General features: G+C 35.6%; 4 protein-coding genes and 1 pseudogene across 7 annotated transcripts; 2 read left to right on the forward strand and 3 right to left on the reverse strand.

Moving 5' to 3' along the window:
* Window positions 1-3,270: 3,270 nt before the first annotated feature.
* LOC132179262 (TPX2 (targeting protein for Xklp2) protein family) lies at window positions 3,271-13,415 on the forward strand. Of its 4 annotated transcripts, XR_015911832.1 has the most exons (11): window positions 3,271-3,513; window positions 3,650-3,721; window positions 4,938-5,672; window positions 5,928-6,149; window positions 6,312-6,355; window positions 6,435-6,524; window positions 6,604-6,700; window positions 6,801-6,872; window positions 7,280-7,390; window positions 12,372-13,051; window positions 13,359-13,415. XR_015911832.1 is itself a non-coding variant. In XM_059591950.2 (10 exons), exons 2-10 carry the CDS (start codon window positions 3,680-3,682, stop codon window positions 12,852-12,854), a joined length of 1,896 nt encoding a protein of 631 aa, XP_059447933.2. In that variant the 5' UTR covers window positions 3,271-3,513; window positions 3,650-3,679; the 3' UTR covers window positions 12,855-13,263. The 4 variants fall into 4 exon arrangements, 3 of the variants coding, with proteins under 3 accessions (XP_059447933.2, XP_059447935.2, XP_059447934.2); XM_059591950.2 differs by lacking the exon at window positions 13,359-13,415 and having other exon boundaries at window positions 12,372-13,263; XM_059591952.2 differs by lacking the exon at window positions 13,359-13,415 and having other exon boundaries at window positions 6,813-6,872; window positions 12,372-13,263.
* Window positions 8,444-8,574, forward strand: LOC132180170 (small nucleolar RNA Z247; annotated as a pseudogene).
* A 4,183-nt stretch (window positions 13,416-17,598) lies between the features above and the next one.
* Window positions 17,599-18,491, reverse strand: LOC132179258 (uncharacterized). The gene has a single exon (XM_059591939.2). It carries the CDS (start codon window positions 18,213-18,215, stop codon window positions 17,775-17,777), a length of 441 nt encoding a protein of 146 aa, XP_059447922.2. The 5' UTR covers window positions 18,216-18,491; the 3' UTR covers window positions 17,599-17,774.
* A 5,143-nt stretch (window positions 18,492-23,634) lies between these two features.
* Window positions 23,635-24,529, reverse strand: LOC132179166 (uncharacterized). Its single transcript, XM_059591818.2, has one exon. It carries the CDS (start codon window positions 24,222-24,224, stop codon window positions 23,841-23,843), a length of 384 nt encoding a protein of 127 aa, XP_059447801.2. The 5' UTR covers window positions 24,225-24,529; the 3' UTR covers window positions 23,635-23,840.
* Window positions 24,530-26,057: 1,528 nt separating this feature from the next.
* On the reverse strand, window positions 26,058-27,454 carry LOC132179194 (Chaperone DnaJ-domain superfamily protein). The gene is made up of 5 exons (XM_088515837.1): window positions 27,080-27,454; window positions 26,851-26,938; window positions 26,701-26,771; window positions 26,546-26,602; window positions 26,058-26,455 (listed from the first exon to the last, which is right to left on the reverse strand). The coding sequence occupies exons 1-5, from the start codon at window positions 27,179-27,181 to the stop codon at window positions 26,237-26,239; spliced, it is 537 nt and encodes a 178-aa protein (XP_088371963.1). The 5' UTR covers window positions 27,182-27,454; the 3' UTR covers window positions 26,058-26,236.
* Between the last annotated feature and the right edge of the window lie 34 nt (window positions 27,455-27,488).

The raw sequence follows: 27,488 nt of genomic DNA on the forward strand, positions 1-27,488 counted from the left end.
CTCATTAACCGTTTGATTTAGCGTTGAATTTTGGCAAGAGGGATGAAAGATTAAAGGTGATAAATAAAATTTTTCCTCGACTTAATATACTCACAGAACTCAATGTTCTGTAGCCATGCTATTTTAACAACATACCTGAAGCCTACATCCTTTTATTTTATTTTTTGTAATGTTTAAGAATATATATAGCGCGGCCGAAGACTTGGCTTATGATGTGGTCCTCCTACCAAATTAGATATCTTTTTACATTTGTGAATTGTGCTGCTACCACATGGTAGGGTCTCAGATAGGGTCATTGTCTTGATACAAATATATATATATATATCATAAATGTCGTGGCCAGCTTGGTTATTTTGTTGTTTTTCAATTTTTCAATAAACTTAATTATCTCAAATACAGGTGAAAAAAGATATACATGATTAGGTAGCAATGTAGCATATATGTTCACATTCACCGTCAAATGGTACTTTCAGTTTCAGACGACAATTTCCTCATGCATAGCTTTCAAGTTCCATCATTCCAAGATAAACTTATATATATATATATATATATAAGAGAAATATTAGGATTTTTTGTGTTCTAATTTTTTTTTTTTATCCTACCTGAATATTGTTTTAAAAAAACTAAAAAGACATTTACTTTTACTGATCCTTCATATTTTTTTAACTGTCGATAATTATGGAGGCAAGTGGTATATCCGGCCATCTCAATCATCTGATTTCTCTTGATATATATAACTCATCAAGCAGCTCTACTGGGAGTGGGAGGGGGACGGCTTGCCATATGATGTGCAATTGGGAAAATAATCACTCCAGATCCAACTTTAATGTTTGACCATCAGACTCAAATGTCCTTTTCAAAGCTATAAAATGCAATTGAATTCAAATGTCCTTTTTGTTTGTAAACAGGCTCTATCTCCTTCTATGATCTGTTTGTTTTGCTTTTGGTCCAAACCTTTGAGTTGTGGATGTTAACATTATCTTAGTTGTCAGGTCGAGAAGGATGAATTTCGGCATGGAAGGTTTTTTTCTCTCAGGATAGAAAAATAAGCGCTACCTATGCATTGGATGGTGTCTGTTTGGTGCAGATCTGATCTTAAACTTGATGAATAGTTATGGGTTAGCGGATGTTGTTGCCTTTGTTTGGCCTGATTGGTTGATAATTGTAACTTTAGTTTTGGCTATGATTTGCTTAAGAGCTTTTTGCTCTGTTTGTAAGAGCTTTTGCTCACCATCTTTTATCAATTAATGAGATGAAATGTTTTTCCTTACAAAAAAAAAAAAAAAAAAAATACAATTGAATTCATTAAATGAAAAAAATAAATGGCAAAAACAGTCAGTGTAATTGATTTTTTTTTTTATATATATATAAAAAGGATAAATGGCAAAAACAGTCAGTGTAATTGATTTTTTTTTTTATATATATATAAAAAGGAAAATATATATATATATATATATATAGGGGTGGCAGAGCGTCCCCAAGCTGATGAGAGAGAGTGATTGGACCCCTTGTTTGGTTTTTTAAAATATTTTCCGTTCTCTTTTTTTTTTTTTTTAATTTGAAAAAACCTTTACTTACTACTCTTAATTATGAAACAATGTCAATCATTCTATCAAAATTAAACATTAATAAAACTTTGGTTGTAACAAATTTAACTGAAATTAATAAATTTGCTTGTAACAAAACTCTATGGACTGAAAAATTAGCCTGATAATACTATTAAGAAGAAGAAAAAGTAAATAGTAGCTTGTATTAAACTAGCTTAATCTCTATTGGTTCATTCATATATATATATATATATATAAGCCGTACGTGGGAGGAGATGAGAACCAGTGAACCACCATCCATTCGGACCGAGGCTGACGTAGAAGGCTGAGATGCAAATGCACGTACGGTCACAAAATGGGACAGGATCCGATCTCGGCTAAACACTGCCGTGGGCGGCCCGGACCCATTTTTATGTTTTGGGGAGAGTAGGACACGCACGGCCCATGCACATGCACATGTACGCACGGGTTCGAGGTTTGTCCCTAGTATGATTGCTGGCCCCGAGTTGAACATTATTATTATGATTAAATCCATGGATCCGAATCCAACGGTGGTAATCATTGCATCAAATCCATAACCTCATCATTCATCCAAAAGTTTAGGGGTCCCGCTCAACATCATTTTTATTCCTTCAAGTTTATCTCCTCCCTGCCATGAGGTCCTCATTGCTAGTAGGACGAGCTCTTTCCTTTTTGGTCAGAGCAATAGCTTTCCCTTGAAATGCTCAGTTTTAACCAAAAAAAATATAGATGGGGTTCAACCCAACTTCATTTATGGTACAAAATTATATAAGAGTTGTGTCACGTTTAAAATTAAAATTTTAAAATAAATATAAAAATTAAAATATATACCCATAAAAATTGAATCTTAAATAGGGCAGTTAGTCGCTCTAGCCTAATGTGAAGTGACCTTTGATATTATTTAGCACATGAAGATAGGTTTTTTTTTTGGGAAAATTTCAGAAAGCCCCCTTAAACTTTTAGCCAATTTGAAAAATCTCCCTTGAATTTTCAAAACTCTCATTTAGACCCCTTGAACTTTAGTTTTCTCTCACTTTGAACCATTTTAACATTAAACTACGTCGTTTTGTATACTAAAATTAAACACCTACCCAGCTCAAAAACGATGTAGTTTAATGTTAAAAGGGTCCAAAGTGAGAGAAAACTAAAGTTTAGGTGGCCTAAATGAGAGTTTTGAAAATTTAAGGGAGATTTTTCAAATTGGCTAAAAGTTCAAGGGGGGCTTTTTGAAGTTTTTTTTTTTTTTTTTTTTTTTTTTTTTTAAGAACACATTATTCTATCTCCTTTCTCTTTTTCACTTAAAAAAAGGACAATGGACTCGAGTTCCAATTTCTCATCTCAAACAGCCCTCCTATCTTAGCTGGAACTCTGAACAGTACATGAAGCGGACACGTGGACGCACCCTACTGCACCAATCCTATACTAAAAACCGCCGTCAGTTTCAGTCGTCTCCTCCGTGACTCCCGCGAACGCCATCTTAAATGTCGACCCACGACTTCAACGGCACCTCACGATCCCATGTGACGGAGCAACAGAGAGCGTCCCGTTTGGCCTATGAGCGGAACAAGAAAAGAACAAAAAAAAAAAAAGAAAGACAACCAGCACATGATTTGACTGACTTGACAACGCCTTTTAAGCAACCGCTTTCTATAAGACTTGGATTGGATTTTTTTTCAAAAAAAAAAACTACGCTAATCTGTAAAACTGGTTTGGAGAAGTAAAAGCAGTGAGAGAGTGAGATAAAAGCCTCTCGTCAAGATCTCGCAGCTTTTGTAAAGAGCAAAAAAAAAAAAAAGAAGAAAACAGACGACTGTGCTTTTACTCTCAAACACGCTTGCTCAAGATTCCTTCTGGATTCATTGAATCGCAAGCTTTGCATCCATTTATTACGACAAACTGTTTTATTCATAGATTTGGAGCTTGAAGCCTAAAATGCGCGTTTAAGGTACTCACTATAATCTCTCTCTTCTTTCCACTGGTCAGTTATAGTATTGCTTCTTGAAATTTGCATTACTTTGGATATGTAACTGACGCTTCACAAGATTTATTGACGAGTTGTTGTTTTGATGAGTGGTGGTTAGGTAGTGTTTGGTGCTTAATTTTGGCTGATAATGGCGGGAGAGATTGATGAATCGTATAGCTTTAGCTTTCAGGTATTCTTTTCTAACCTAGGATCTAAATTTTACTTTCATTCCTTTTTTTTTTTTTTTTTTTTTTTGAATTAATTGATTTACATATTATCAGGAATTCTAATTTATGAGAAATGGTACGTGAATTTTAATCTTGGATGAATGACCGATTAGCAGTGGAAATTTGAGATTCCAGAATTGTAGGGATTTTTTTTCCTCCCCACTCATATCAATTTATTTACGAATGATGAAAGGATCTGCATTTGTAATAGGCTCCATATGCCTAGTTTTTAATATTTTCCACCTGTCCTTCCAAATAGATAGATAAATACTTCTTTCATTCGCTTAATGTGTATTGATTGGTTGCCAAAATGAGATATACTTTCTTTCTTGAGATGTTTGGCTTTTGCAAAAAATGGCTTTGTATTCCATTCCTATCACGTATAATAACTCACCTTCGGGGGTCAAGATAGTCCATTGATTTATTTAGCTTCGTTGACCCTGTCTTTGGATCTATTTCGCACCATCAACAAATGGAGTTTTTTGCTCTGTACATGTTGAAAATGCAGCAAAAAATGCAGCCCTTTGGGTTTATTAATTTTTTTTTCTATACTTCTTTTTCCATGTGACAAGTATATCTAATAATTGTTTTTCTTTTCCCGCTTACTGGGTTGTATCTTTAATTCAATAAAATTGTACTTAATTAGCAGGTGTTTGTGCGTGCATACATATTTACACATAACAATCTAGAGTCAAGTCACAGCAGCTATTCAGGGTCTGGGAATGGATAAAGGAAATGCTTATTACAAAAACAGAATTATGTCTCCCATTTTGAAATTAAAACGAGACTTGCTGTAACTTTTGTCAACAATAGTCATTATATTATACACACACACACACACGCAGTTCATAAAGATTCCTGGATCATTCAGGTACTGTTACAAATACGAGTAATGCAATTGAAAAATTCTAGCTTATGTTGCTTTTAATGAAAATACAATTAAGTCCACTGTCTTAAATAAACTTTGAATCACCAAACTTCACATTGTTGAGTACCCAACTACCTCCCACAAGAATACTTGTTTGCTAATGAATTGTGCAAGCTTGAGGCTATTGCCAAAGTTTTTGGAAATTTTGCATCATTGGGGAGCGGCTGAATTGAAAAATAGACTCCTATTATTCCTCTCTTGGATATGCTTTTCCACCTATTCTCTTTATAACAGAACTTTTTTGACATAAGCAGGCAGATTCTCTACACTCTGGTTCTATATCATTTGGAAGGTTTGAAAATGAACCCTTATCTTGGGAGAGGAGATCATCTTTCTCACACAACAAGTACCTTGACGAGGTTGAGAAATGCTCAAAACCGGGTTCAGTTATTGAGAAGAAAGCTTATTTTGAAGCTCATTTCAGGAAGAAGGGTCTTCTTTGTCCAAATTCATCTGATTGCCATAATGATGGAGAATATCAAACTGGTGAAAAGGATGTCTTGGAGAGCAGAGAACAATTTGAGCATGTAAATGAAGGTAGCCACTATGCTCTCTTTGATGAGAGCCCTAATGGTTCTGAGTATCATGGAGAGTACGAAGTGACAGGATGTGAAATGAAAAATCCAGGCTTTTCATTCTCTGTCCCTCAGATGGAATCTGCTTTGAATAATGCTGATGTTTTGGTAGATTATGTTAATGCTGAGGAAACACGTCAAGTTGAAATTGACTGTGACAAATTTCTCTCAGTTAATGATGGACCTGAGATAACAATAGATCACAGTCCTAATGGTGATGCTGTAAAGGCTGATAAATCATCTAAATCCATAGCTAATTTCGAACCAGGGATTGAAGAAAATCAGAACTTTGATTGTGATACAGTAAATGCTGAAAAATCATCAAAAGGCACTGATCCATCCCCCAAGACTGGACCAGCTGTGACAGTTGACATAACTAGCTTGGAGCATTCACCAAATCCTTCTCCAAAGGTGTGGATTTTCAAGAATATTATCAAAATAGCAATTCTTAGTTCCTTACCAATAGTTCCTTGTTTGTCAAAAGCTATCATTTGATGGTGGACACCCAATCACTATTTGAAATAAAAATTGCAAAATAGCATATGGAGACTAGCTCTGGAGGTGTTTATCATTGTCAAATGGGCACCAATGTTATGGATGCACTTATTTAAGCTTTTTCGAAGTATTTTTTTCATTTGGCTGAACTCCTTGATGTTCTAACTGTAGTTGAGGGCTGCAACGGAAACCAAACCTTCGAAGCCCAGAGTGAAGTCTCAGGCCAATGTTGTCCGTGTCAAGAGAGACATTTCTGGTGCTTCATCTAAAGATCCTCCAAAGAAACCAAGTAGAAAGGAAAGGGAGAATTCACTAGGAAATAATTTAGAAAAGAATTCAGCAAGAGTTGATGTTCAAACTACACATGCTGTACACAGAACTCCAATCTTAGAGGTAAGCGTCTGAAAATATATCAAAAAGTCAATTCAAGGTACTTTTATAAGCAATATTAATAACCTTTTTGACAGTGCATTATAATAAAATTCATCAACATTATTACCTGGTTACTGAGTAATCTTCTTATGTTGTTTGCTATTGCTTGGTCTTTTTGCACAGGATTCTAGAAGTCGGAAGGCAAAATTAATTCATGACAATAAAAGGTATTTATTATTTCTTGAAAGTGGGTAACCTATATGGTTTATTGATTCAATCTCAAGTCTCATTCTTCTCTTGTTGTAGTGGTGAAAAAGAATCAAGGAGAAAGAAAGTCGGTGAATCCCAGTCCTCTTCAACAAAGACTGAACCAAGTGGACATCAAAGAGCAAACAGGTTACTGAAAATATCATAAGTACTGCTCTTATTGTTCAATATTTTTACCTTATGAATTTTCATATACTTTGTGTTATAGGCTTGATCATACTGTGAATTCAACAAAGGCAGATGCAAAACTAGGTGCTGCAGCTTTCAGTTTCAAAAGCGACGAACGAGCGGAAAGGAGGAAAGAGGCAAGCAAGCATGCTGTAACTTTGATTTTAATTTTACTTTGATTTTAGGGATTAGACCTGAATAACTTACTCCTTTGTTCCTTCGGCTCATCTAATTTAGTTCTATATGAAGCTGGAGAAAAAAATGCATGCCAAGGAGGCTGAGATTAATCAGAACCAAGCAAAAACACAGGTATATGAAATTATCTAATTAATACTTTATGTCATTAAGTAAAAATTAATTGATAATTTCATTGTGTGTTGCTTTACTTTAAAAGAGATAATGATATATTCAAGCTACTGTGACGCTGTGTTGGTGCTCAGGAGAATGACGCAATTATGAGATTCTAAATCATATAATTAAATTGATGACAAGTCTCAGATTCTTTTCTTTTCTTTTTAAACGAGGTATTGTTAAAAACACTTTTTAATTCTTAACTTGTGAAATTTCTAGTGAGGTTCATCTTATTTTCATTTCGTGAACGAGGCCAAAGTAGATATGGATCGAATAGCATCCATCAATTTTGTTGTCACAATTATATATGTTACCAATTCATGAGGTCAGGTCATAAGAAACTTCACGGGTCACTCCTATTGCAGGAAAAGACAGAAGCTGAGATAAAACAATTCCGGAGAAGCCTAAACTTCAAAGCAATGCCTATGCCTTCTTTCTATCATGTAGCTGTATCTCCAGGGTCTGATGGGAAGAAGGTACATATATGTTTTTGCCATAACTGAAATCCGTTATGTTGAAATTCCTTTATGCATGGATGGCGGCATATAATAGTCCTCACTTTTTTACTTATCAAAAAAAAAAAAAAAAATAGTCCTCACTTTTCTAGTTTTACAGAATTCTTGGACGTTTGTTCTTCTTTTTCTCTCTTATAGGGGATTTATTCTATATACTGTCCATGGATTGTGCCCCTCTCTTTTCTAATGAGATTGATTTACTTATCAAAAAATATTTTTGTTATAACTTGGTTTTGCAATTTCTTATGATTAAAGAAGTCTACTATTGGATCAAATAATGATAATGAACAACACCAACCAATTGATAAATGATAACTATACATCAAAGCACATCTTAGCCTTAAGCTGCTACATTTAAATTCATTTGTATCTATCTTGTATAGATGATAAACTCAATAAAATTATAAATAAAATCATTGCCATACGTATTTAGTATGCAGCATTACACCTAGCACATCTATTTATGTTATGTGGTATTAGAGTCAAAATTCGACTAACATCCTTCTGCTCCAATAGCCGCCACCTCCTCCACACGAACTTCTCCTTCTACTCTCAACACCACCACACCACTTCACAACCTTAGTCATCGCAGTGCCCTCAAACTTACCTGTGAAAAGTACCTTCTATGAAAGGGACAACTTTGTTCCCTATCTACAAGGTCAAAGTCTCTTTGGCTATGATGATGGAACAACACCCTGCCCACCACAGTTTCTACCTGATTCCACTGCTGGTTCAATGGTAGCCAATCCGGCATACCAAACTTGGTATCTTCAAGACAAGATGATCCTTGGTGCTATTATTTCCTCCCTCTCTAAAGGGTTCTTAGCACATGTTGTTGGCCTAGATTCATCTCGAGAAGTTTGGCTAATTCTTGAGAAGCTTTTCTACTTCCATCGAAGGCATGTATAAGGAAGACCAGATATCAGCTAGCAACCTTAAAGAAAGGTTCTACTCCTATTGCTAATTATTTTCAAAAGGCTCAAAATCCCATATACATTGGCTGCCATCAGTCAACCTTTACATGAATTTGAACTTGTCTCTTATATACTTGCTGGCTTAAGCATTGAGCATGATCCGCTAGTCACATCTATAACTACTCGAATTGATCCCATTTCCATCGATGATCTCTATGGACATCTTGTCTCTCATGAGTTGCGTCTTGAACAACATCAATCAGCTGTTGATCTCTCCATCCCCTCTGCCAATATTGCATAATGCAACAACTTTGCTCAAGGAAGGCCAGCTTGTGGCTCCTCTCTTTCCTCTGTGGAGGTACTACTCCTCGCAATCAGAATTCTTGGCGTGGCAGAGGAAGGGGGCAGGATCTCCATCCTCATTCCCATCTACAGGAAGCTCTGCCACAAATTGTCCAACTTGCCACGTTTGCCTTAAATCTGACCATACAACAGCTTCTTACTGACACCGATTTGATCACACTTATTAGTGTGACTCTAACCAACTTGCTACTTATATGACTACACCTCAAAATGCTCCTGATTTCCAATGGTACCCTGATAATGGATCCATCAACCACTCGACCAATAATTTATCCAATCTCAATGTGCAAGCTAAAGAGTATATTGGCAATGAGCAAATCTGTGGTGGCAATGGTCAAGGTTTGCGCATTCTTCATACTGGTCTTGCTACTTTTGCCTTCTCATAAGCACAAATTTTGGTTGCTTTCTCTTTTACCTGTTCCTCAAATATAGAAGAACCTTATTTCTATAAATCAATTCACACGTGACAACAATGTTTTCATCGAATTTCATCCTAATTTTTTATGTGTTAAAGACATTCCACCCTCACCTTGCTTTTTTGGTGAGAGGGTCTCGGTGGATCAATGGCACCATCAACTGGATCATCCTTCCTTTAGATTGTTCGTAGAGTCATCACTTCCAATAATTTGCCCATATCTTCTTCCAAAGCTTCTCCAATTTGCTCACCGTGTCAACAAGGCAAGAGTCATAGGCTTCACCTAGCTATTCACCTTTTGTTTCCTCTCTTCTATTACAGTTGTTATTTCTGGATGTATGAGGTCCCGCCCCATTATTTCAGTTAATAATAAACGATTTTCTTTATGTATTGTGGATGATTTCAGTAAATACTCTTGGCTATTTCCTTTTGAAAGAAAATCTGATTTCACTGCTGCTTTCTGGGTTTTAAATCCTTAGTTGAGAATTATATTGGCAGCAAAATTGCTTGTGTCCAAAGTGATAATGGAGCAGAGTTTCGTCCTCTGCAGCAAAAACTTCTTTCAATGGGAGGTTATTATTGTCTTAGCTGCGGCACCACATTAGATGAGCTCAGTTGAGAGAAAAAACAGGCATCTTGTTGAGACTAGTCTTTCTCTTCTTGCCCATGCATCTGCTCCTCTCTCTATTTGGGATGAGGCATTTGAATCAACATGCTTTTTAATAAATCACCTTCATCTCTTGTCACTCCGCACAATTCCCCATTTGAACCATTCCTTTTTAAAGGCTTTTGGATGTGAATGTTGGCCATTTCTCAGGCCTTATAGCATCTTGTTGAGACTAGTCTTTCTCTTCTTGCCCATGCATCTGCTCTCTCTATTTGGGATGGGGCATTTGAATCAACATGCTTTTTAATAAATTGCCTTCATCTCTTGTCACTCAGCACAATTCCCCATTTGAACTATTCCTTTTTAAAGGCTTTTGGATGTGAATGTTGCCCATTTCTCAGGCCTTATAATTCCCGCAAACTAGCCGTGAGATTAAAGTCTTGTGTATTCATTGGATATAGTAAGAATCGCCATGGTTATAAATATATGCATGTTCCTTTTGGACGAACATTTGTTGCTCAACATGTTGTGTTCAATGAACTTTCGTTTTCTTTTGCTCAATGTCAAGCAACTCAGTCATCTTCAGCCGAGGCATCATCCCATGTCCCTCTTCCTACTCTTGTACTTTGACCCTCACGATGTATATCTTCCACATCCAGTCCACTAGAGTCATTGGGAAATAGTACAAATCCTCCTTCTGCTCCATCCCAATCACCTAATCCTCCTTTTGCTCCATCCCAATTACCTCTCCCTGAGTATTCCCCTTCTGCTCCTGCAGCTTTTGCACAACCAGCCACTTCTTCTGAGAATTTCACTCCTTCATCACCTGCTACTGCTGATTCTGCAATACCAGTTCCTCCACCTCACATTGTGCGTTATTTGAAATCAACCTTCAATCAGTCTCTATTTTCACAAATCACCATCATGGCTGCTCAGTACTTACTCTGATTCTGATTGGGCAGAGTGCCCAGATGACAGGTGTTCTACCTCTAATGACAGGTGTTCTACCTCTGGCTACGGTGTGTTTCTTCGCAGAAATCTCCTCTCCTGGAGCTCGAAGAAGCAACCAACTCTATCTAGCACCAGTACAGAGAGTATTAGGCTTTAGCAAATGCTTCTGCTAAACTAATTTGGATATAGTCTCTATTGGGTGAGCTTGGTTTTTCACTTCCCTGCGCAACTATATTACATTGTGATAACATCGGAGCAACTTACCTTACCTCAAATCCAACTTTTCTTGCTCGCACAAAGCATATAGAAATAGGTTATCACTTTGTCAGGGATCGTGCTGCTGCTAAGGCTTTGGATGTCCGCTTCTTATCGAGTAAGGATCAGCTCGCAGATATCCTCACCAAATCACTGGCTTCTGACGTTTCTCTCTACTCAAATTCAACCTCAACTCTCACTCACCCCCGTCAAGAGGGGGTGTATTGGATCAGATAATGATAACTATCAACACCAACCAACTGATAAGTGATAACTATACAGCAGAGCACATCTTAGCCTTAAGTTGTTACAATTTAAATTCAATTGTATCTATCTTGGATAGATGATAAACTCAATAGAATTATAAACACAAACACTGCCATATGCATTCAGTAGGCAGGATTACACCCAGCAGCATCTGTTTATGTTATATATACTATGTGACTAGAAAAAATCCTATTCTTCATGTTTGACATATAAGATGCCCAAAGTGGTTATAGTTCTCACGCACGAGCTTGTGAAATTAGAGGGAGATTGGCTTGCAGCTAATGCTTGTGATTTCAAAGGGTTGGAAGATATTAGATTCTATTGGGATTTCTTTATTAACATGCTGGGATCACATGACAATGAACATTAATAAAACAGTTTGAAGCTGTAAGAAATGTGTTAACCAAAACAGGAGCTTGATGGAAAAATTTACAAAAAAAAAAAAAAAAAAAAACTGTGTGAATATATTACGGGAAGATTTGGGGAACTATAGAATATATATAATTATAATACACACACACACACACACAGAGTAATTAGGACAATGCTTATCCCATTAGTTTTATTCAAGAGTTTTCACACTTCTTATTTCCAAGTGTTTTCCATACTAGTCACATGATGTTTTCCTCTAAATTAGATAGATTTTCTTTGAAACATAGAATGTTTATTAATGGCCTAGTTACCTAGTAACTGCCCCATAGATACTAAATCCATTTATTTGCCTTCCATTGCATGAAAGGGAAGAATTTCTCTCTTGGAATCTAGTTGAGACAAACTTGACTTAAATCTGTGAAGACCAATTTATCACCCAAAATGATTGTAGAAGTATCATGTTTTGTCAAAAAAAAAAAGGAAGAGAAATATCATGCGAAATGTTTTGAATTGAGTTTCAGGAAGTGAGGAAGTGCTTTTGGGAAACCATACTTTTTCCAGCATGTCAATATCATTGTCTCGCGATATATTGCTAGTAACATACTTTTCTCTCACACTTACAGTGTTGGGCCTTTGTTGATCTATGTTTTGGATTGTTTTCCTTGATTATGATTACATTACTTGTTCTTCCATTAGAGCCAAACTTGTTATTTTCTATATCTGATGAGCCCTCAGTTTTTATTTGGAAAGAGATAGAGCCAAAAGTTTGCTGATGTTGGAGGACATTTTATTTCTCAGGCTGTATTAAGTAACAACAAAGTTAATAAAGCACAAACTAAGTCAACAAGTCCAGGTAGTAGAGCTGCTGCCGGATCAAAATCGTGTTCTAAGGCAGGAAATGACCAAGCCCTCTATACCAGTGAATCTGTAAACACAACTGAACCACTTGATGCCTCAAATGAGACCAACTGCCCTAAAGCTGAGCACTCTGAAGGCAGTGCAATCTCTCAGACTCCATCTACCAACCGAAGCTACTTCCCAGAAGCTACAGCTGGAAATGAGGTTGTCGGGAGGAAGGAACGAGAGAAGGAGAAGGATACTGGTTTGCATAAAGGTTGTGTATCAGAAAGTCATAAGGTGACAAAAGGCCAAAGAATTGAGGGGAAGCAGAGAGTGGGAGCCCAGACAAGTAGCAATGAGATGGCAAGAAAGGACATGAAACACGTTGGCATTGGCAGCAGAAATCGAATGGGCAATCTAGCAGTTGGTGTTGCCTCTTGAACACAGATGCCCTTTCTCCCCACATGTTCGCCGCTGTGCCAAGCTACTGTGACATATTTATGAAACCACATGTTTGCCACCATGTGAAGTGAATAAAAAGCACGATTTGACCGGAAGCTACCAGGTTAGAGGCAGCATGTGCTTCTCTCCATTATCCAGAGCACAGATACGGAGAATCATGAAAAATGGATGTTGAGGTTAGCGTTTTCTCTTCCTCGTTGTTTTATTTCAAATTTTCGCTTATGCAAAGTGTAATGTAACATAGAGCTGGAATAGATAATAATGTTGGAATTGTTTGAGGGATATGATAAAATCACAAGACCCTCTTGCCACCATATGTGAGGAATAGCAATCCGAATTGTTAGTTTATTGAAAGAATTATCAGGTAATAATAGCACATGTTTGTATTTATTTTGTGTAAGATTTGTATCTAGCATCTTGGAATAGAATTTATATAGTTTCCTGTTCATGTTAACTGCCTTAAACCTAAAAATTCATCTTCAGATATCATCATCGCCAAGAATCACGAACATGGGAGCCTTTATGTGGGTCTGCAGAACTGATCAAGGTTATAATTCTGCCCGTTTCTTAGAATAGGAAAAAGTGAAAGAATCACTTACTATTTTCATTGGAAATCTAATTATACATCTATTGAAGATAAACTAATTTAACCAAACATCTTTCCTATCATGGTAGTTGTAAACAATAAACTAGAACGCCAAGTGTCTCCCTAAAACTAGTGGTACTGCTAGTTTGCCAATAAGAATAGGATAATGAAATGGTTTCATTTAATAATCCAAAATCGATTCTTCACGTATTTAACTTTTTGCTAATTTGGCTATATTTGAAAATGAAAGATAATGATGATCAGACCCTGACGATGATGATCTTTTTCTAGCCTTCTGGTAGTCTCTTTTTAATTTCTATTTTAACACAAAATGTCTACAACCAGCTTCCTTGTAATGTAGATTGCTGAGAGAAGTCATAGAAAGGAGGACACATTTGGAATCTTAACAGCTACCATTAGAAGTTGAGATTGTTTTAGGAAATTCGGGTTGCTTGCATTGTTTCACCCACTAAAGGTGAATATTGATACATAGTCTTGCAAATTCAAAGCGACTAATTTATTATCTGACCACTTTCGATCAATTATCTGACAGAACCGGTGAGGAGGGATGTACAAATTCTAGTCATTTTCCTTGGGTACCATAGGCTTTTAAGTCAAAGAGGCCATTACTGACACCCAACTACCCAAATTCGTGGTCTTCAAGTTAATGCCTAAAGGAGGCTTTTTCTTTTTTTTTTGGTACATAACGCCTAATGAAGTTGCTATACGGACATTTGAGCAATTTTCTATGGACATTTGAACCGTATGAGGTTTTTTTTTTTAATTTACATGCATTCCAGAAAAGGGTGAAAATACGCCATAGTACGAAAAGTTCACAAACTATTACGGTCGTTGTGTCCAGTTGAATGGGTGCGAAATCCTCAATTTGTAGTCATTCCCCGTCTTGTTTCTCATTCTTTTTTGGAATTTATGTTGAATTATTATGGTTTGATAAAGGTTGGCAAAGGTAAGATTAAAGACTTCTTATTTGTGCATATTATGATTATTAGGCTGAAGAAATTCATAATGTATTGTAATTAAATAGAAAAAGCGGAAGAAAGAGAGAAAATAGTGACACGAATTTTTTAGTGGTTCGGTGTTAGACACATACATTCACCACTAAGAAAGAATCATATAGAACTACATTATACTCTTATTCGTTAATGATATTTTACATTACAAATTACTCCTATTTCTGGGAGAATTGAGCTAGGGTTAGATAATACAAATATGTAAGTAGAGATACAATTAACTCTGAGCTAACTCAGTTGCATATCCTCCAACTCGGGCCAAACTCAGGGGGTGGGGCACTTTTTTCAAGTATGCCTCGTTAAACTCTTTTAGGCTGGCCCTAGGATTATTAAACATTTTTTTGGGTGAAATGCAAATTTTGTTTTCTAAAATTATTTCTATGTAATTACTTCTTTAGGAAAATGTTTGAATTAAGTGCAGGCAAAGGATTTGGCCACATTTGATTTTCTCACGTCTTATTGTAGTCATTTATTTTGTTTTGTTTTGTTTTTCATTAACCTTTGCCTTTGGTCGTTTCCTCTTGGCATGCTAATGATATCTTTCAGTGTAAGCGTATCACTCAATTAACATTTGGGTGATGACAAATTGATAAATGTTTCAAACAATTAAAAATAAACTTTTCGGTTATTTGAAATCTTTTTTTTTTTTTTTTTTTTTCTATACACATTTTTTTTGCTCTCTCTCAAATAGGTTATGCCTCTGCTTTTGCAATCTCACCCTTCCCGTTAAGGCTTTGGATTAAATCATACGGTAAAAGGATAAAATAACTCTTACATCTATTACAATTTATAAAATTACAAAATTACCTTTAAATTAAAATTAAAATTTATTTTTAAATAAATGTATTTTAGAAATTTCAACTGTCTATGTTAGGATTTAACAGAAAATCCTAACGGAGTGGTTAAATTAAAATTTTTTTTTAAAAGTTCGATACATTAAATTGATAATTTTTTTAAAAAAATTTTGGAGAAGGACATTTCTAAAAGTGATGGAAATTCAATGGTATTAAATTTCTATGAACACAAGGGTTTGAGTTTTGACTCCCATTAAATCAATAGGAGGAATTGTCTTCGATTTATAATGAGCCACTTGCAACTCATCAATTCATACACACTACAAATATACTTATTAAGACTCTAGACCTTTAACAATTACCTACTACACATTATAAACTCTTCTACTTCAAGTAACTGATATCTCACGTAACTCTTTATTATTATTGTAACTCATATGATTTTTGTGTATAAAGAAATGTTAAGTGTTCTACTTGTCCTAGGCGAATATTATTTTTTAAAAGCCGGGTGAGAGAAATTAGGGATCGATGGGACTATTTTTTTTTGTCCACTTAGGACCTAGAGAACGCTTAGTATTTCTCATCATGTATTCTTTTGACTATTTTTATCCTCCAATAATTATGTTCTAAAAAGAGGGATTAGATGAAGTTTTCCTATATTTAACTATGTATATATTATATATAATATAATATTTAAAAAAAAATTAACTATAATATATAAATATTTTAACTCTATGTATATATAAATATATATTTAAGAGAATCAAAACCCCATGGTCCCCTTATTCCGTCCTACTAGCTGCCCGCCAAAACATTGATTACCGCCAACACGACGCTCAACCAAAACTCCCAAACACATTTTGGTCGTATTCTCGTGACTAATTTTTATCCGGCCAGAAAACTATTCCTACGTGCCAAACACTACTTAGGTTAACTTAGAGGGTTAAATACCTTATTACTCCCTAGGGTTTAAACTCTTTATTTTATTTTTTTTAGGGTTTTATTTTTATCACAGGAAGTACCTGTGGTTTTCATAAAGATAGAGATGATACCTCCGTTAAAATTCTGTCCAAAATTTAAAAGAACGCTACTTCAGCACCAATCAAAAATCAACACATGTCATATAATTCATTCTTTTAAATGTTTTTTTAAAAAATTATATTTTTTCAAAAAAAAAAAAAAAAAAAAAATTGGGTGTAGCTATTCGCCATTTGGGGTGGCCGAAACCTCCCCACTACCCCAAAATGGCCAAAAGCCACCCCCAAATTTATATATCATTTCTATTTCAAAATTTCATTATTTAGTATATTTTGAAAGGTATTGCATTTAATACACTACTATCATTAAAATTTGGGTAAAGTCCACATAACCTCCTCAAACTACCATCCAATTGACGTCCCTCCTAAATTTTCAATTGTGACAATGTTTCCCCTAAACTATCAAAACATTGTCAATGTCTCTCCCTAAGACTAACAAAAAGATCAAAATATCCTTATATATTTTTTAATATGACAAAAATACCCTTATAAATTAAAAAAATAATAATAAAATAATTTCAAAAGAACAATTTTTTTTAAAAAAAAAATAATAATTTTTAAACTAAATTTTTAATTTTTTTTATAAGAATATATATTTTTTTAAACGAATATATATTTTTTTAAAACCGAAATTTTTATTTTAAAAAATTTACAAAACAAAATAAAAAATGCAATTTTTATAACAAAAAAAATTGAAATTTTTTAATTTTTTTCTTATAAAAAGGATTTTTTTTATTTTATTTTTAATTTTCTACCCTTTGGATTTTTTAAAAATTAGTTTTAGGGTTTTTTCTAGAAGTTTTATTATTTTTTGTTTTTATTTTATTAAGGGTAATTTTGTTATTGGGGAAAATATTGACAATTTTTGGTAGTTTTGAGGGAGACATTATCACAATTGAAAGTTTGGGAGGGACATTGTCAATTGGGTGGTTGTTTCAAGGGATTATGTGAACTTTTTCCTTAAAATTTTTAGACAACATTATCTTTTAAAATACACTAAGTAAAAAAAAAATAGAAAATTTTTGAAATGGAAAGAATCCGTTTATATATATATATATATATATATATATATAAAACAGAAGAAAAGATGGTGGATGAAAAGGAAAGAAAGAAAGAATACTCGGAATTCGAATCGTGAAGCTTCCGCGAGCCTGCTATTGTGGTCCAGGCCAGTACAACGCACCGGGCACCGGGCACCGGGCACCCATCCAAAACAGGTGATGTAATCAAGTGGTTAGAAAATAATAAAAAATAAATAAATAATAAATTAAAAAATTTTAAAAAAAAAGGAAAAAAGGAAAAGCCACTTTCCTCTTCTCTCAATTCATATTAATTCCTTCATAATCCTGCAACTAAACACCGGTGCCGAATTGGCGAATTCAAAATCCATCAACTACGTACAACGGTTCTCATTACATGCAATAGCTTAAACTAATTACATCAAATTTTCCCTAATTAGCAACATAAAAATATAAAATATAAACAAAAACAAGAAGATTAGCCGGGGAAATCATTGCCGTTGATCTTCCAAGAGTGGCTGCCGAAGACTGATCGGACGTGGAATGAAGAGGTTTTTTGTAGTAGTACGGGAAGTAGGGCAAGATGGGGTCAGGAGGGGGAGGGGAAGCAAATAAAGTACCTGTGGCAGGTGGAGGGTTGTATGGTAAATATCCCACCGGTGAAGGGTTGTATCCAGCTGGAGGCGGGTACGAGACGGTCTGGGACGGCGGTGTAGTGGTGGTTGACGGAGTTGTCGGGGTGACGGAGCCGGTGCCGGTGGGCGGCGGATAACATGGATATGGGCAGGCGTCGTCGGGCCTTGTGAAGCCGGGAAAATTCAGAAATATTATTAAGGCGAGGAAGAGGGTAGTGGAGAAAACTTGTGTAGCCATGGCAATTATGAAATTAAGGTGAAAGGAGGAAGGGAATTAAAGAAAGAGCAATGGGATCGAGCAGAAAGAAGTGGGTTTGAGGGGAGTGGGAGTGGGGTGCGGGGGTTAACGTATTAGAAAACTTGTAGTCGTTGTCATCATTTTGAAAAACGAAGAAAAAGGGCCAATCGATTAAAAGGACTGAAAAGGGAGCTAATTCGAAAAGTCTATCTTGTGATGATGATCAAATTCAAGTAGAAACATGTAGATTTTGATTTTGTACGCCATGCATATTGAAAAAACTTACAAGAAAAACTTTGATTGTAATAATGTGTAGAAGGTATACATATATAGCGTTGTAATAATTGCACATCCATCTCATATAATTAAAGAAAACGTTTGAAATTTCCTCCATATCACTCTGGAAGAAATATTTTTCAATTCATTTAAAATAACGTTAAGTGTTTATAAACATTTAAAAGACACATTAAATTTTTAACGTCATTAATAGCAATTTACTAATTTACCCTAAATTTAATATACTTTTTAAATGTTTATAGATACTTGACACTATTTTAAATGGGTTGCCCTTATAAAATAAAAAATAAAAATTTGAAGGTTTGGAGGAAATTTCTGTTCTTAAAGAAATGGTGTAGGAAAAACGAGAGGCCTTTTTACCTTATTTTTTGTGACAAAATGAATTAAATCATAGGCCATCAAATGCCTTTAATAATACATTAAAGTGTTTCGGTCCATAAATTATATATAGACTTTTCTTTCTTTTTTTTATTACTTTATTTGATTTGCATTATTTGGTATACCAACTCATTCTTTAGTTGGAATACTCATAATTTGCCAGAAGTGAAGTCATAAAAGGTGGTCCAAATTAGATTCCGTTTGTTTTGACTTAAAATGTTTTAAGAGAAAAATTATTTTAAATTATCCTCTTGCATTAGTTGAAATGTGTGTTTGGTGTACGTCTTGGATCTTGGGAAAGTTGTTTAAAACCAAAATGAGTCATAGAATGAAACACTACACATTTCCCTTAAACTATAATTAAGCATCTTACCCATCACATCAGAGTCCCTAATTTTTTAATGGACAAAAGTTTTATTCAAATCAGTCTGAAGGAAGTATTTTTTAACTCATTTAAAATAGTGTCAAGTGTAAACAATTATTAATGACGTTAAGAATTTAATATTCCTTGCCACTATTTTAAATGAGTTAGAGGATATTTCCTTCAAACTGGTTTAGATGAAATTTCTGTCAATTTTCAATATATAGAAGCCGCAGATTTTTTTTATCTAATAGGCTTTTGTTTCTCTGGCTGTGTGCATGCATGTCAGCATGTGCATGGCTCTAATTTAAAAGCATATATAGTCAAGCACTAGACCAAAAATTCTACACATAAACTTAATTCAATCAATTTCTTATTGAGAGAGAGAGAGAGAGACACTGGAAAAATCCTAGCTAGAAACCCATTCCACCCGCAAGGAAAAACTGAAGGCCCAGCTGGAAAGCGAGAGGTTGAGTGATTTTGACCCAAGTCATGAAGATTACCACATAGCACCACCTTATTGGTTGTACAAAGAGATAGGGCTAAGCCCCTCTTTTTTTTTTCTTTTTTTTTTAATTTCGTTTCTCACAAAAAATTTAAACTACAAAAAAAAAAAAAAAAAAAAAAAGCCCTTAGATTATGATTGATTGTACTAAACTACCAATTAATTGAAGGCACACACAATTCTATATGGTGGAGTTGGCTTATTGGTTTGTCATAAAAGAAAGGGTCCAGATTCCAAAAGAACCCTAGCTCCTCTTGTTAATTTCCAAGGAGATCTGAATTGGTAAAGGTGCAAATGTTTAATTTCCAGGTGGGACTTTTTCTCATAAATTTTCATTGTGTCGGTGGAAAGGTAATCTATCTTGTTTCAATTTTCAGTGTAAAAAGGATCACTTTCCTAATTATTTTGACTTGAGTGTGCGCAGTGGTTATAGCTACCCATTAAACATTTGGTCCCTTTTCTTGTTTCCCTTTTGATCAAATTAATTATTTGGTCAAGATTCTCAAGTTCAACCACCTACACCAAGAAATTCATTCATATATATATATATATATATATATATATATATATATATATATGATTTCCCTTTTTCTTTTCTTTCATTTGAAGGGACAGATAGATAAACAGAAAGAGAGTAAAGAGTGTTTCCCAAATATATTAAAAAATTAAAAGAAAAAAAAAAAAAAAAAAAACTTTCCTTTTCCCTTTTTCTTTTTCTTTTTCTTTTCATTTTCCCTTTCTTTTTCTTTGCTTCCAAAAGTTACTTTATCCATCATTTCCCAAATACTTAGAAGTTAGAACCTCCGATGAAACTTTCTTGCATCTTTCAATCCTTTACATGCATCAATTCTTTTCCTTTTGCCCAACTACTACTGCACAGGCTGTTGTACTCTCTATTATTGTATTACTTTTCCCCAAATTAATGTTTGGCCACTAAATTCCTTTCGCAATCAATCCATTTCATCTCCCATGAAATTTCAGTTTCATAGGGAAATGCCCTCTCTACAAGATGCCATTTAACAATTTTTTTTTTTCTTTTTCTTTTAAGTTTCAATGGTTTTTTCATAAAAAAATAAATAATAATAATAATAATAATAATAATGTTTTTGCCACCTGTTCTATTAAGATTACTTCAACTAAAATGAAGTTTTTACAGAAATTGGATAGGCAATGACAAAAAAGTCTGAAGCAACTAAAGTCAAGATCAATTAAGATTAGATAGAAGTTGATCAATTTTTCCACACCTTTGCACTGAAATTGGATCCATGTAAAATATCTTTCTCTTCTTCTTTTTTTTGTTTTTTTGGCAGTTTCGGTTAGTCCGCCACCGGCGTTGAACTCACAACATGACTTTATTCTACTTCATACTAGACTTTTCTATTAAACACTACTACTAAATGCTTAAAGTAATGCTTAAATTCAATGACAGAAACAGAGTTTGAATTTAAAACTTTTGGTTAAACCATAACTTATTTAAAAAATTTAAATTAATTAAAAACATTATAACTATAATAATTTAATTAATATTATAACATTCTCAATGATCTCATTCACCACCAAAATAATAATATTACAAAAAAAAAAAAAAAAGAGAGGGGGGGGGGGGGGGGGGGGGAAGGGCATGCTAAATGGTCCTTTTCCACTATTTAAATATCAAGGGCAATCACTTCTTGTGAATACTATAGGATGATGGAAAGTGCAGTTTGGCGAGGTCTATCAATCAAAGCATTTCCAAAATTTGGTTACACAAATACATGCAACTTGTCAATTATCATGATCTAAAAAATCAAGTGGTTTGTTGTGACTTGTGAGGCTGGATTTATCCATGTGTTTGGCGTGAAGGGTAATTAATTGAAATTTGAATATTATATATATATAATTGATTCAATGTGGGAAGGTGCATAAATAATTATTCCTAGAGCATATTGCATTATAGAGCGGACACGGTAGGTGGGTTGAGTAGAGGCTAAGGACAAGCAAAGCCACCCAACTTCCCCACTTGGCGATGAGATATCCCACCACCACTACCACCCCATGCTGATTGCTGTGTAAAAAAAGTAAGATGGCAAAGCACTAGTTTGCTGGACCCCATTTATTGTTTGGTGAAGAAACCGATGTTGATCTCATGCACTGACACACTGACACGCCATCAGAATGGAATGAGCTCTGACTTCGAGATCAGATGGTTTGGATCTTCGCTTTTGTTCCACACCCATGAAGTTGAAGTAACCCCCATGTGCTCCTCGGTACTTTGTCACATGAATGAGAGCATACTATATTGGACTTTTTTATTTTACGGCAACCCCACAAAGCAGAGTCTTTGTGACCCATCTTGCCGAGTAAATTTCGGTTTTGTGCATCGCACTCCCAAAAATTTCTTTACACATAACAAAATGCTTTACTAGCTATTCATCGTGCGAAATAAATCGTTAAATTATTAAACTTACATCTTTTTGTCAACTTGACTTTTTAGAATAAGTGAACATTTAACAAGGTAGAAAGGTCGGCAACCCAAGAAATGTTAGGCAAGTATGTCTCATTTTGGATAGGTAATTGGTCTCGATCCTTATCCCTGCAATTTGGACGCGAATATTGATAGTATTTTTTTTAAAAAAAAAAAAAAAAAAAAAATCATTAGGTTCCCCTCGTTTCTCTTTCATTTTTTTTTTTGACATGTCCACACAAGAGGGAGGAGGGGGATTTGAACTAGTGATTCCGCTTCATTAGGCGTGGTCCTAGCCGATTGAGCTACTTCTTGGGGACGTTTCTCTTTCATTTTCATGGCCAGAGATGATGGATGATTAAAATTTAGATTGTTACTTTTAAGATAATTAAGCATTTGCATTAAGTTAAAATATCAATTAATAGGACAATAGAATATATATGGATTTAAATATGTTCAAATATTGTATCTCTTGCATAAATTATCCATATATATTTCACTTTATGGATGTCGCACTCGTTTAGATCGATGTCGTCCATAATTGAATCATTACTTGAGGATTTTTTTGTGTAAATTGACTCGGTAAATGATAATTAATTATAGTCTCACATATCTAAATGACAACTAACATAGGATGCTTCAAATTAAAATAAAAAAACAAAAAAAATAAAGCAAATAATATCAATGAAAACGAAAATAGGATCGATGCATACAAAATTAAATTAATTGTTACTTTCTCCTCCTCCTCCTCCTCCTCCTCCTCCTCAATCTAAATGTCTTATCAGCTTATCGGGAGGCTTCATAATGTATGCTTAATTAATTTTTCACTTTTGAAATTTCTTATACCTTTATATTTTCTTTAAAAGCATTCAAAACTCTTATAATTAAAAATTTTCTATACATCTCTAAAGTAGCTAATTAACACTCCCTTAATTAGTGCAATTATCCACTTAACTTTTCATATATATAGATCGCGGACCTATAAAATAAAATTTATTTTAAAAAATACTAGTATAATTTTATTTTCACTAATTAATTAATAACCAGCTTAGCCCCGTTCGGAGTTAGGACGTCACATACAAAAACCACACCATAAGCGTTTGCCACGTGTCCAAACAAACACATCGTGTGGCCCATATGACGAGGAAGTTTATTATTGAGACGGCCGAGGTTGGAGGGCATGTGAGCTGGTGGGTGATCCATTTGTTCAAGATATAGTTGTACATTAATTTATTATATACCTAATTTGGCCGTTTTTTTTCTAAAGCTGACTAAAATTAAATAATAATAATAATAATAATAAAAGAATAATCGATTGTTTTCTAACATACTGTCAATCAAAAGAGGAGCAAGGGATGAACAAGGAAGAAGAAAACTATAGAATTATACATGAATCAAAGTCAGAACCGAGTCAACTCAGTATAGAGAAGAATCATGAGAAAAGTTAAAGAGCAAATCATTAAGAAAAATGAGCATAAATTCTTACACAGTTGTTATTGAAGATTTACGAACAATTTGGATAGCTAGAACATGTACCGAGGGATGATCGAGGTACTAATTAATATACTTATAAACGAGTACAAAATTCTCCTGTCCATAAAAGCTTTATCTTATTGCATACTAATCCTTTGATTCTGAATCTTACCACAAAGCCAGAAGACCCAACAATCCACCGGCGACCAAGACAGGCAACCTAATCATCGGATTCTGGGTGGCACCACTGAAATCCTGGTCTATAGGATACAAGTTCCCCGGTGGGCCCGTTATGTATATGAATGATGATGGCGGGGGAGGGCAGTACTGGGTCGACGGCGGTTTCTTGGGAGAAGGCGGCGGCGGCGACGGTGGCGGCAGAGCTGGTGGTGGCGGGCACGGTGATGGTGGCGGCGGCGATGGTGGCGGTGGGGCGTTTTGACCGCACGCCGAACACTTCTCGTCGGCTGTCCCCGGCGCTGTGAAAACGGCAATCACGATGAACAGATTTAGTAGCAACCGGGGGTTGAAACGATGCATCTCTATAGCCATCTTGAGGCCAGCCGCTGTGAATTTGATTGCCGAGATGTTGTTGTGGTTTTAAGTGTTTTCGTGGGCTTGATCGGGAGCGATGACGCGACTTTCGAAGACAATCGTCAGAAGGTGCGCGAGACCGGTTTTGTTACGTTATTAGGTGCATGGAAGATGTGATAGACTTAAAAAGGCCTTTCAGTCTGGGCGAGTGGGGGTTTTCAGTGGGTGTTCTTAAGGACTTTTCCCATGCCTGCAGGCTAGGACCATAGAATGTAGCGTGTCCTTCAAGCGAAGGGTAAGAATTGCATAATGGGCATGTGGTTGGAGCAAAACGTGGGCTCCACGGCATACTTTAAAACCCTTTAATGCATAACAATAATTTGTACAATATATGCATATATATACTACTAATTAAGCCACTTTCAACGGTTCATGAAACATTTAAGGGGCTTGTATGATCAAAGAATTCTGACCTTCGATCATGCAGAATCTTTGGTCAATTTTGATATAATAATAATTGGAACTAGATCGATGGATGTGGGTAATATGTATGTGGAGCAGGTATTATTGAGGGGCATATATATTATTCACGTCATCTGTTTTCTTTTATTCGAATTCCGCATGTTGTGCTCGTGATTCTAGCATAGCACCGGAATTCGCTAAGAATTGGACCCATCAGGTGGCATGGTATTCCAAAATTCCCCCTGTATTTTCGTTTTCCATATTCGTAAACTGGCATTATGCAAACCAATAAATGTATTTAAGTATAAAAAAGCATGCACCACATATCAATATTGTCATTACCCCAAAGAAATTCTTATCATTATCTACAGGCCGGTTCCACCATATAATAGACACGTCAGGGGTCATATATAACAAAAGCTCATCTTTCTCCTATACACAGGCCCCAATCATGGAAGAGACGTCAATGCCTTGCTCTTTTCTACTTTCTTCACTCATCATATATCAGTCTTGCTCCATCAGGGCCGTCACCTTAATTATCGAGTTTTCTCGAATCCTCCTTTCACGCAGCATGGAAAGGATATTTTTCACAAAAAAAAATAAAAGTTAATTTTGGATAGAATCTCGTTAGCCAATAATTAGAGTTTCATAGAGACCGACAAAACCTGTCCATCATTTAAAAATATAAAATTAAATGCTAATTAATTAATAACCTAATTGAATAATATATGCATGGATCGGAAGAAAAAGGGACAGATAATGCTTGGAAGCAAAGGACTTAACGCTGAAGAAATGTATGATGGGATGGAAAGGGAACAAAAAGTTGGGAATATAAATGGAATCTGCACACAAAGATGAGTAGAAAGATAAAGAGATTAGTTACAGGTGCACCGTCCCACATTCTTCAAGCAACCCCCCTTCATCAATAATTCATAGTCAACTTTCCCAATCATACACCTTCAAAACTGAAACCAAACGTTACTTTTATTTCGAACCTTCCTATTGTTAAAATAATCATCAATTCTATGCGGGCCATCTACTGATTCTACTTGCCTGCCACATGCACCAACGTGGCCCAGGTGGTCGGGTTGAAAGCGGAGACATTCTAAGCTTAAGCTGTCTAGAATATGATTTTCTAGGCCCAATTTGTACTGCCTAGGTTTTGAGAGGCCCAATCAACACTTGGGTCAACGTGTCTTTTGCCATCTGCTATGGAATTTTTTTTTTTGGCCCCATCTTGTATGGATTTAGCTCAATGGATCTAAAGCAAGATAATGATGAACAGCAAACAGAAAGGAGCAACAGAAAATTGATTATATTTCCATTCATCTCTCATATTGGTGTGCCCAGTCATTGACCCAATACCATAATCTCAGTAAAGGCCCATAATAGAGAGTGAAAACATTAAGCCCAAACTCTAAATCACTAAAATTTTGTATCCACAGGAAGACTAGAGTGCATACAAAAAGGTTCATCAAAGAAACCATGCCCTACAAGTCTACATACAACCAATGCAAATTGTTACCACTCAAACACCTCAATCCTCTCTGCATTATTCTCTCCTTTCGCTAATTGCAATAACCGCTGCTTCCAAACATCTCGAGGCCAGATGTATGCAAATGTGAGCCTCTGCGTGGCATTGGATTGGTTTGCCATCGTCTCCTCTTTGAGTTTGAGCATCCGGAATCTTCTCCGATCGACGGTCCACAGAACCAGGTAGGAGACTCGAATCCTTTGGCCATCTCTAAAAGCATGCTCTGTAGCTCCTCTATGCTATAATTTTTGTCCTGTGTTATAAAATGAACCAGACATTAACAAAAACCAAAATAATCTTCATTCCCTGTTTAAATTGGACATAAATAATATCAGATTCCTACCTCTCTCCTTGTCTGGTCCATGAGAGACACCATTTCTTGCACAAAATCGTAGAAGCCCTGAAACAGAGTTCAATTCCCAAACAAATCACTATCTTGAGAAAGATTACAAATGCAGCAGTTGAAACAGAGAAAGGCACGTTTCCGAAAATAACCACCTCATCTTCTTCCTCATCAGGGTCGAATAATCCAGCGTCGTACAGAGTCCTCTTCCTCTGGTCTGACAACACTGCTCCAATAAAAGAAAAAGGTTAAGAAAATTCCCACGGTCGCCTCCAATGGGGGTGCACATTAGGAAAGAAAATTACCTGAATAGGCTTCTTGAATCTGCTGGAATTTTCGTTTAGCTTCACCCAGAAGAGAAGGGGTCCTTGCCCATCTATCCGGATGCCATTGCTGCACAACAAAAACAACAATCACACCCACTCAATACTTCAGATTTAACCCAAAAATCAAGAACAAAAGGGAGCAGAACGAAGTCCAACCAAGACGCAGTCGTTTTTCCTTAAAACGAAAATCCGAGGCAGCGCTACTCACCATAGCAAGCTTGCGATAAGCCCGTCTTATTTCTTCAATAGAAGATTCCGTCCTAACACCAAGAATTCCATAATAAGATAGCGACTTCTTGTTAGCCTCCATCTCCGTCACAACCCCACCAATCTCAGCGCATCAAAAACCAATCCAGATACCCAGAAACAAACCCAGAAAGTCGTCCTTGATTAATCTCAACCACGCTATTTCAAATTCAGGCTTAAGCATCAATTTCAGATGGACTCGGGCGTTGGAACTCGTAACGACGTCGAATGAATGTGATGTGAAAGCCAGTGCTGGTCGTTTTATAAGCGACGGCGAAGGCGGTCACGTATCGGGAGCTCTAGAAGCTTTTAACCCAAAATGAAATAAATATCGGAATGTTCCGGAAGAACTTCTTTCGCAGACGTGAGAC

Source organism: Corylus avellana, chromosome 4 (genome assembly GCF_965113065.1).
Source record: "Corylus avellana chromosome 4, dhCorAvel1.hap1.2, whole genome shotgun sequence".
Taxonomy (NCBI): domain Eukaryota; kingdom Viridiplantae; phylum Streptophyta; class Magnoliopsida; order Fagales; family Betulaceae; genus Corylus; species Corylus avellana.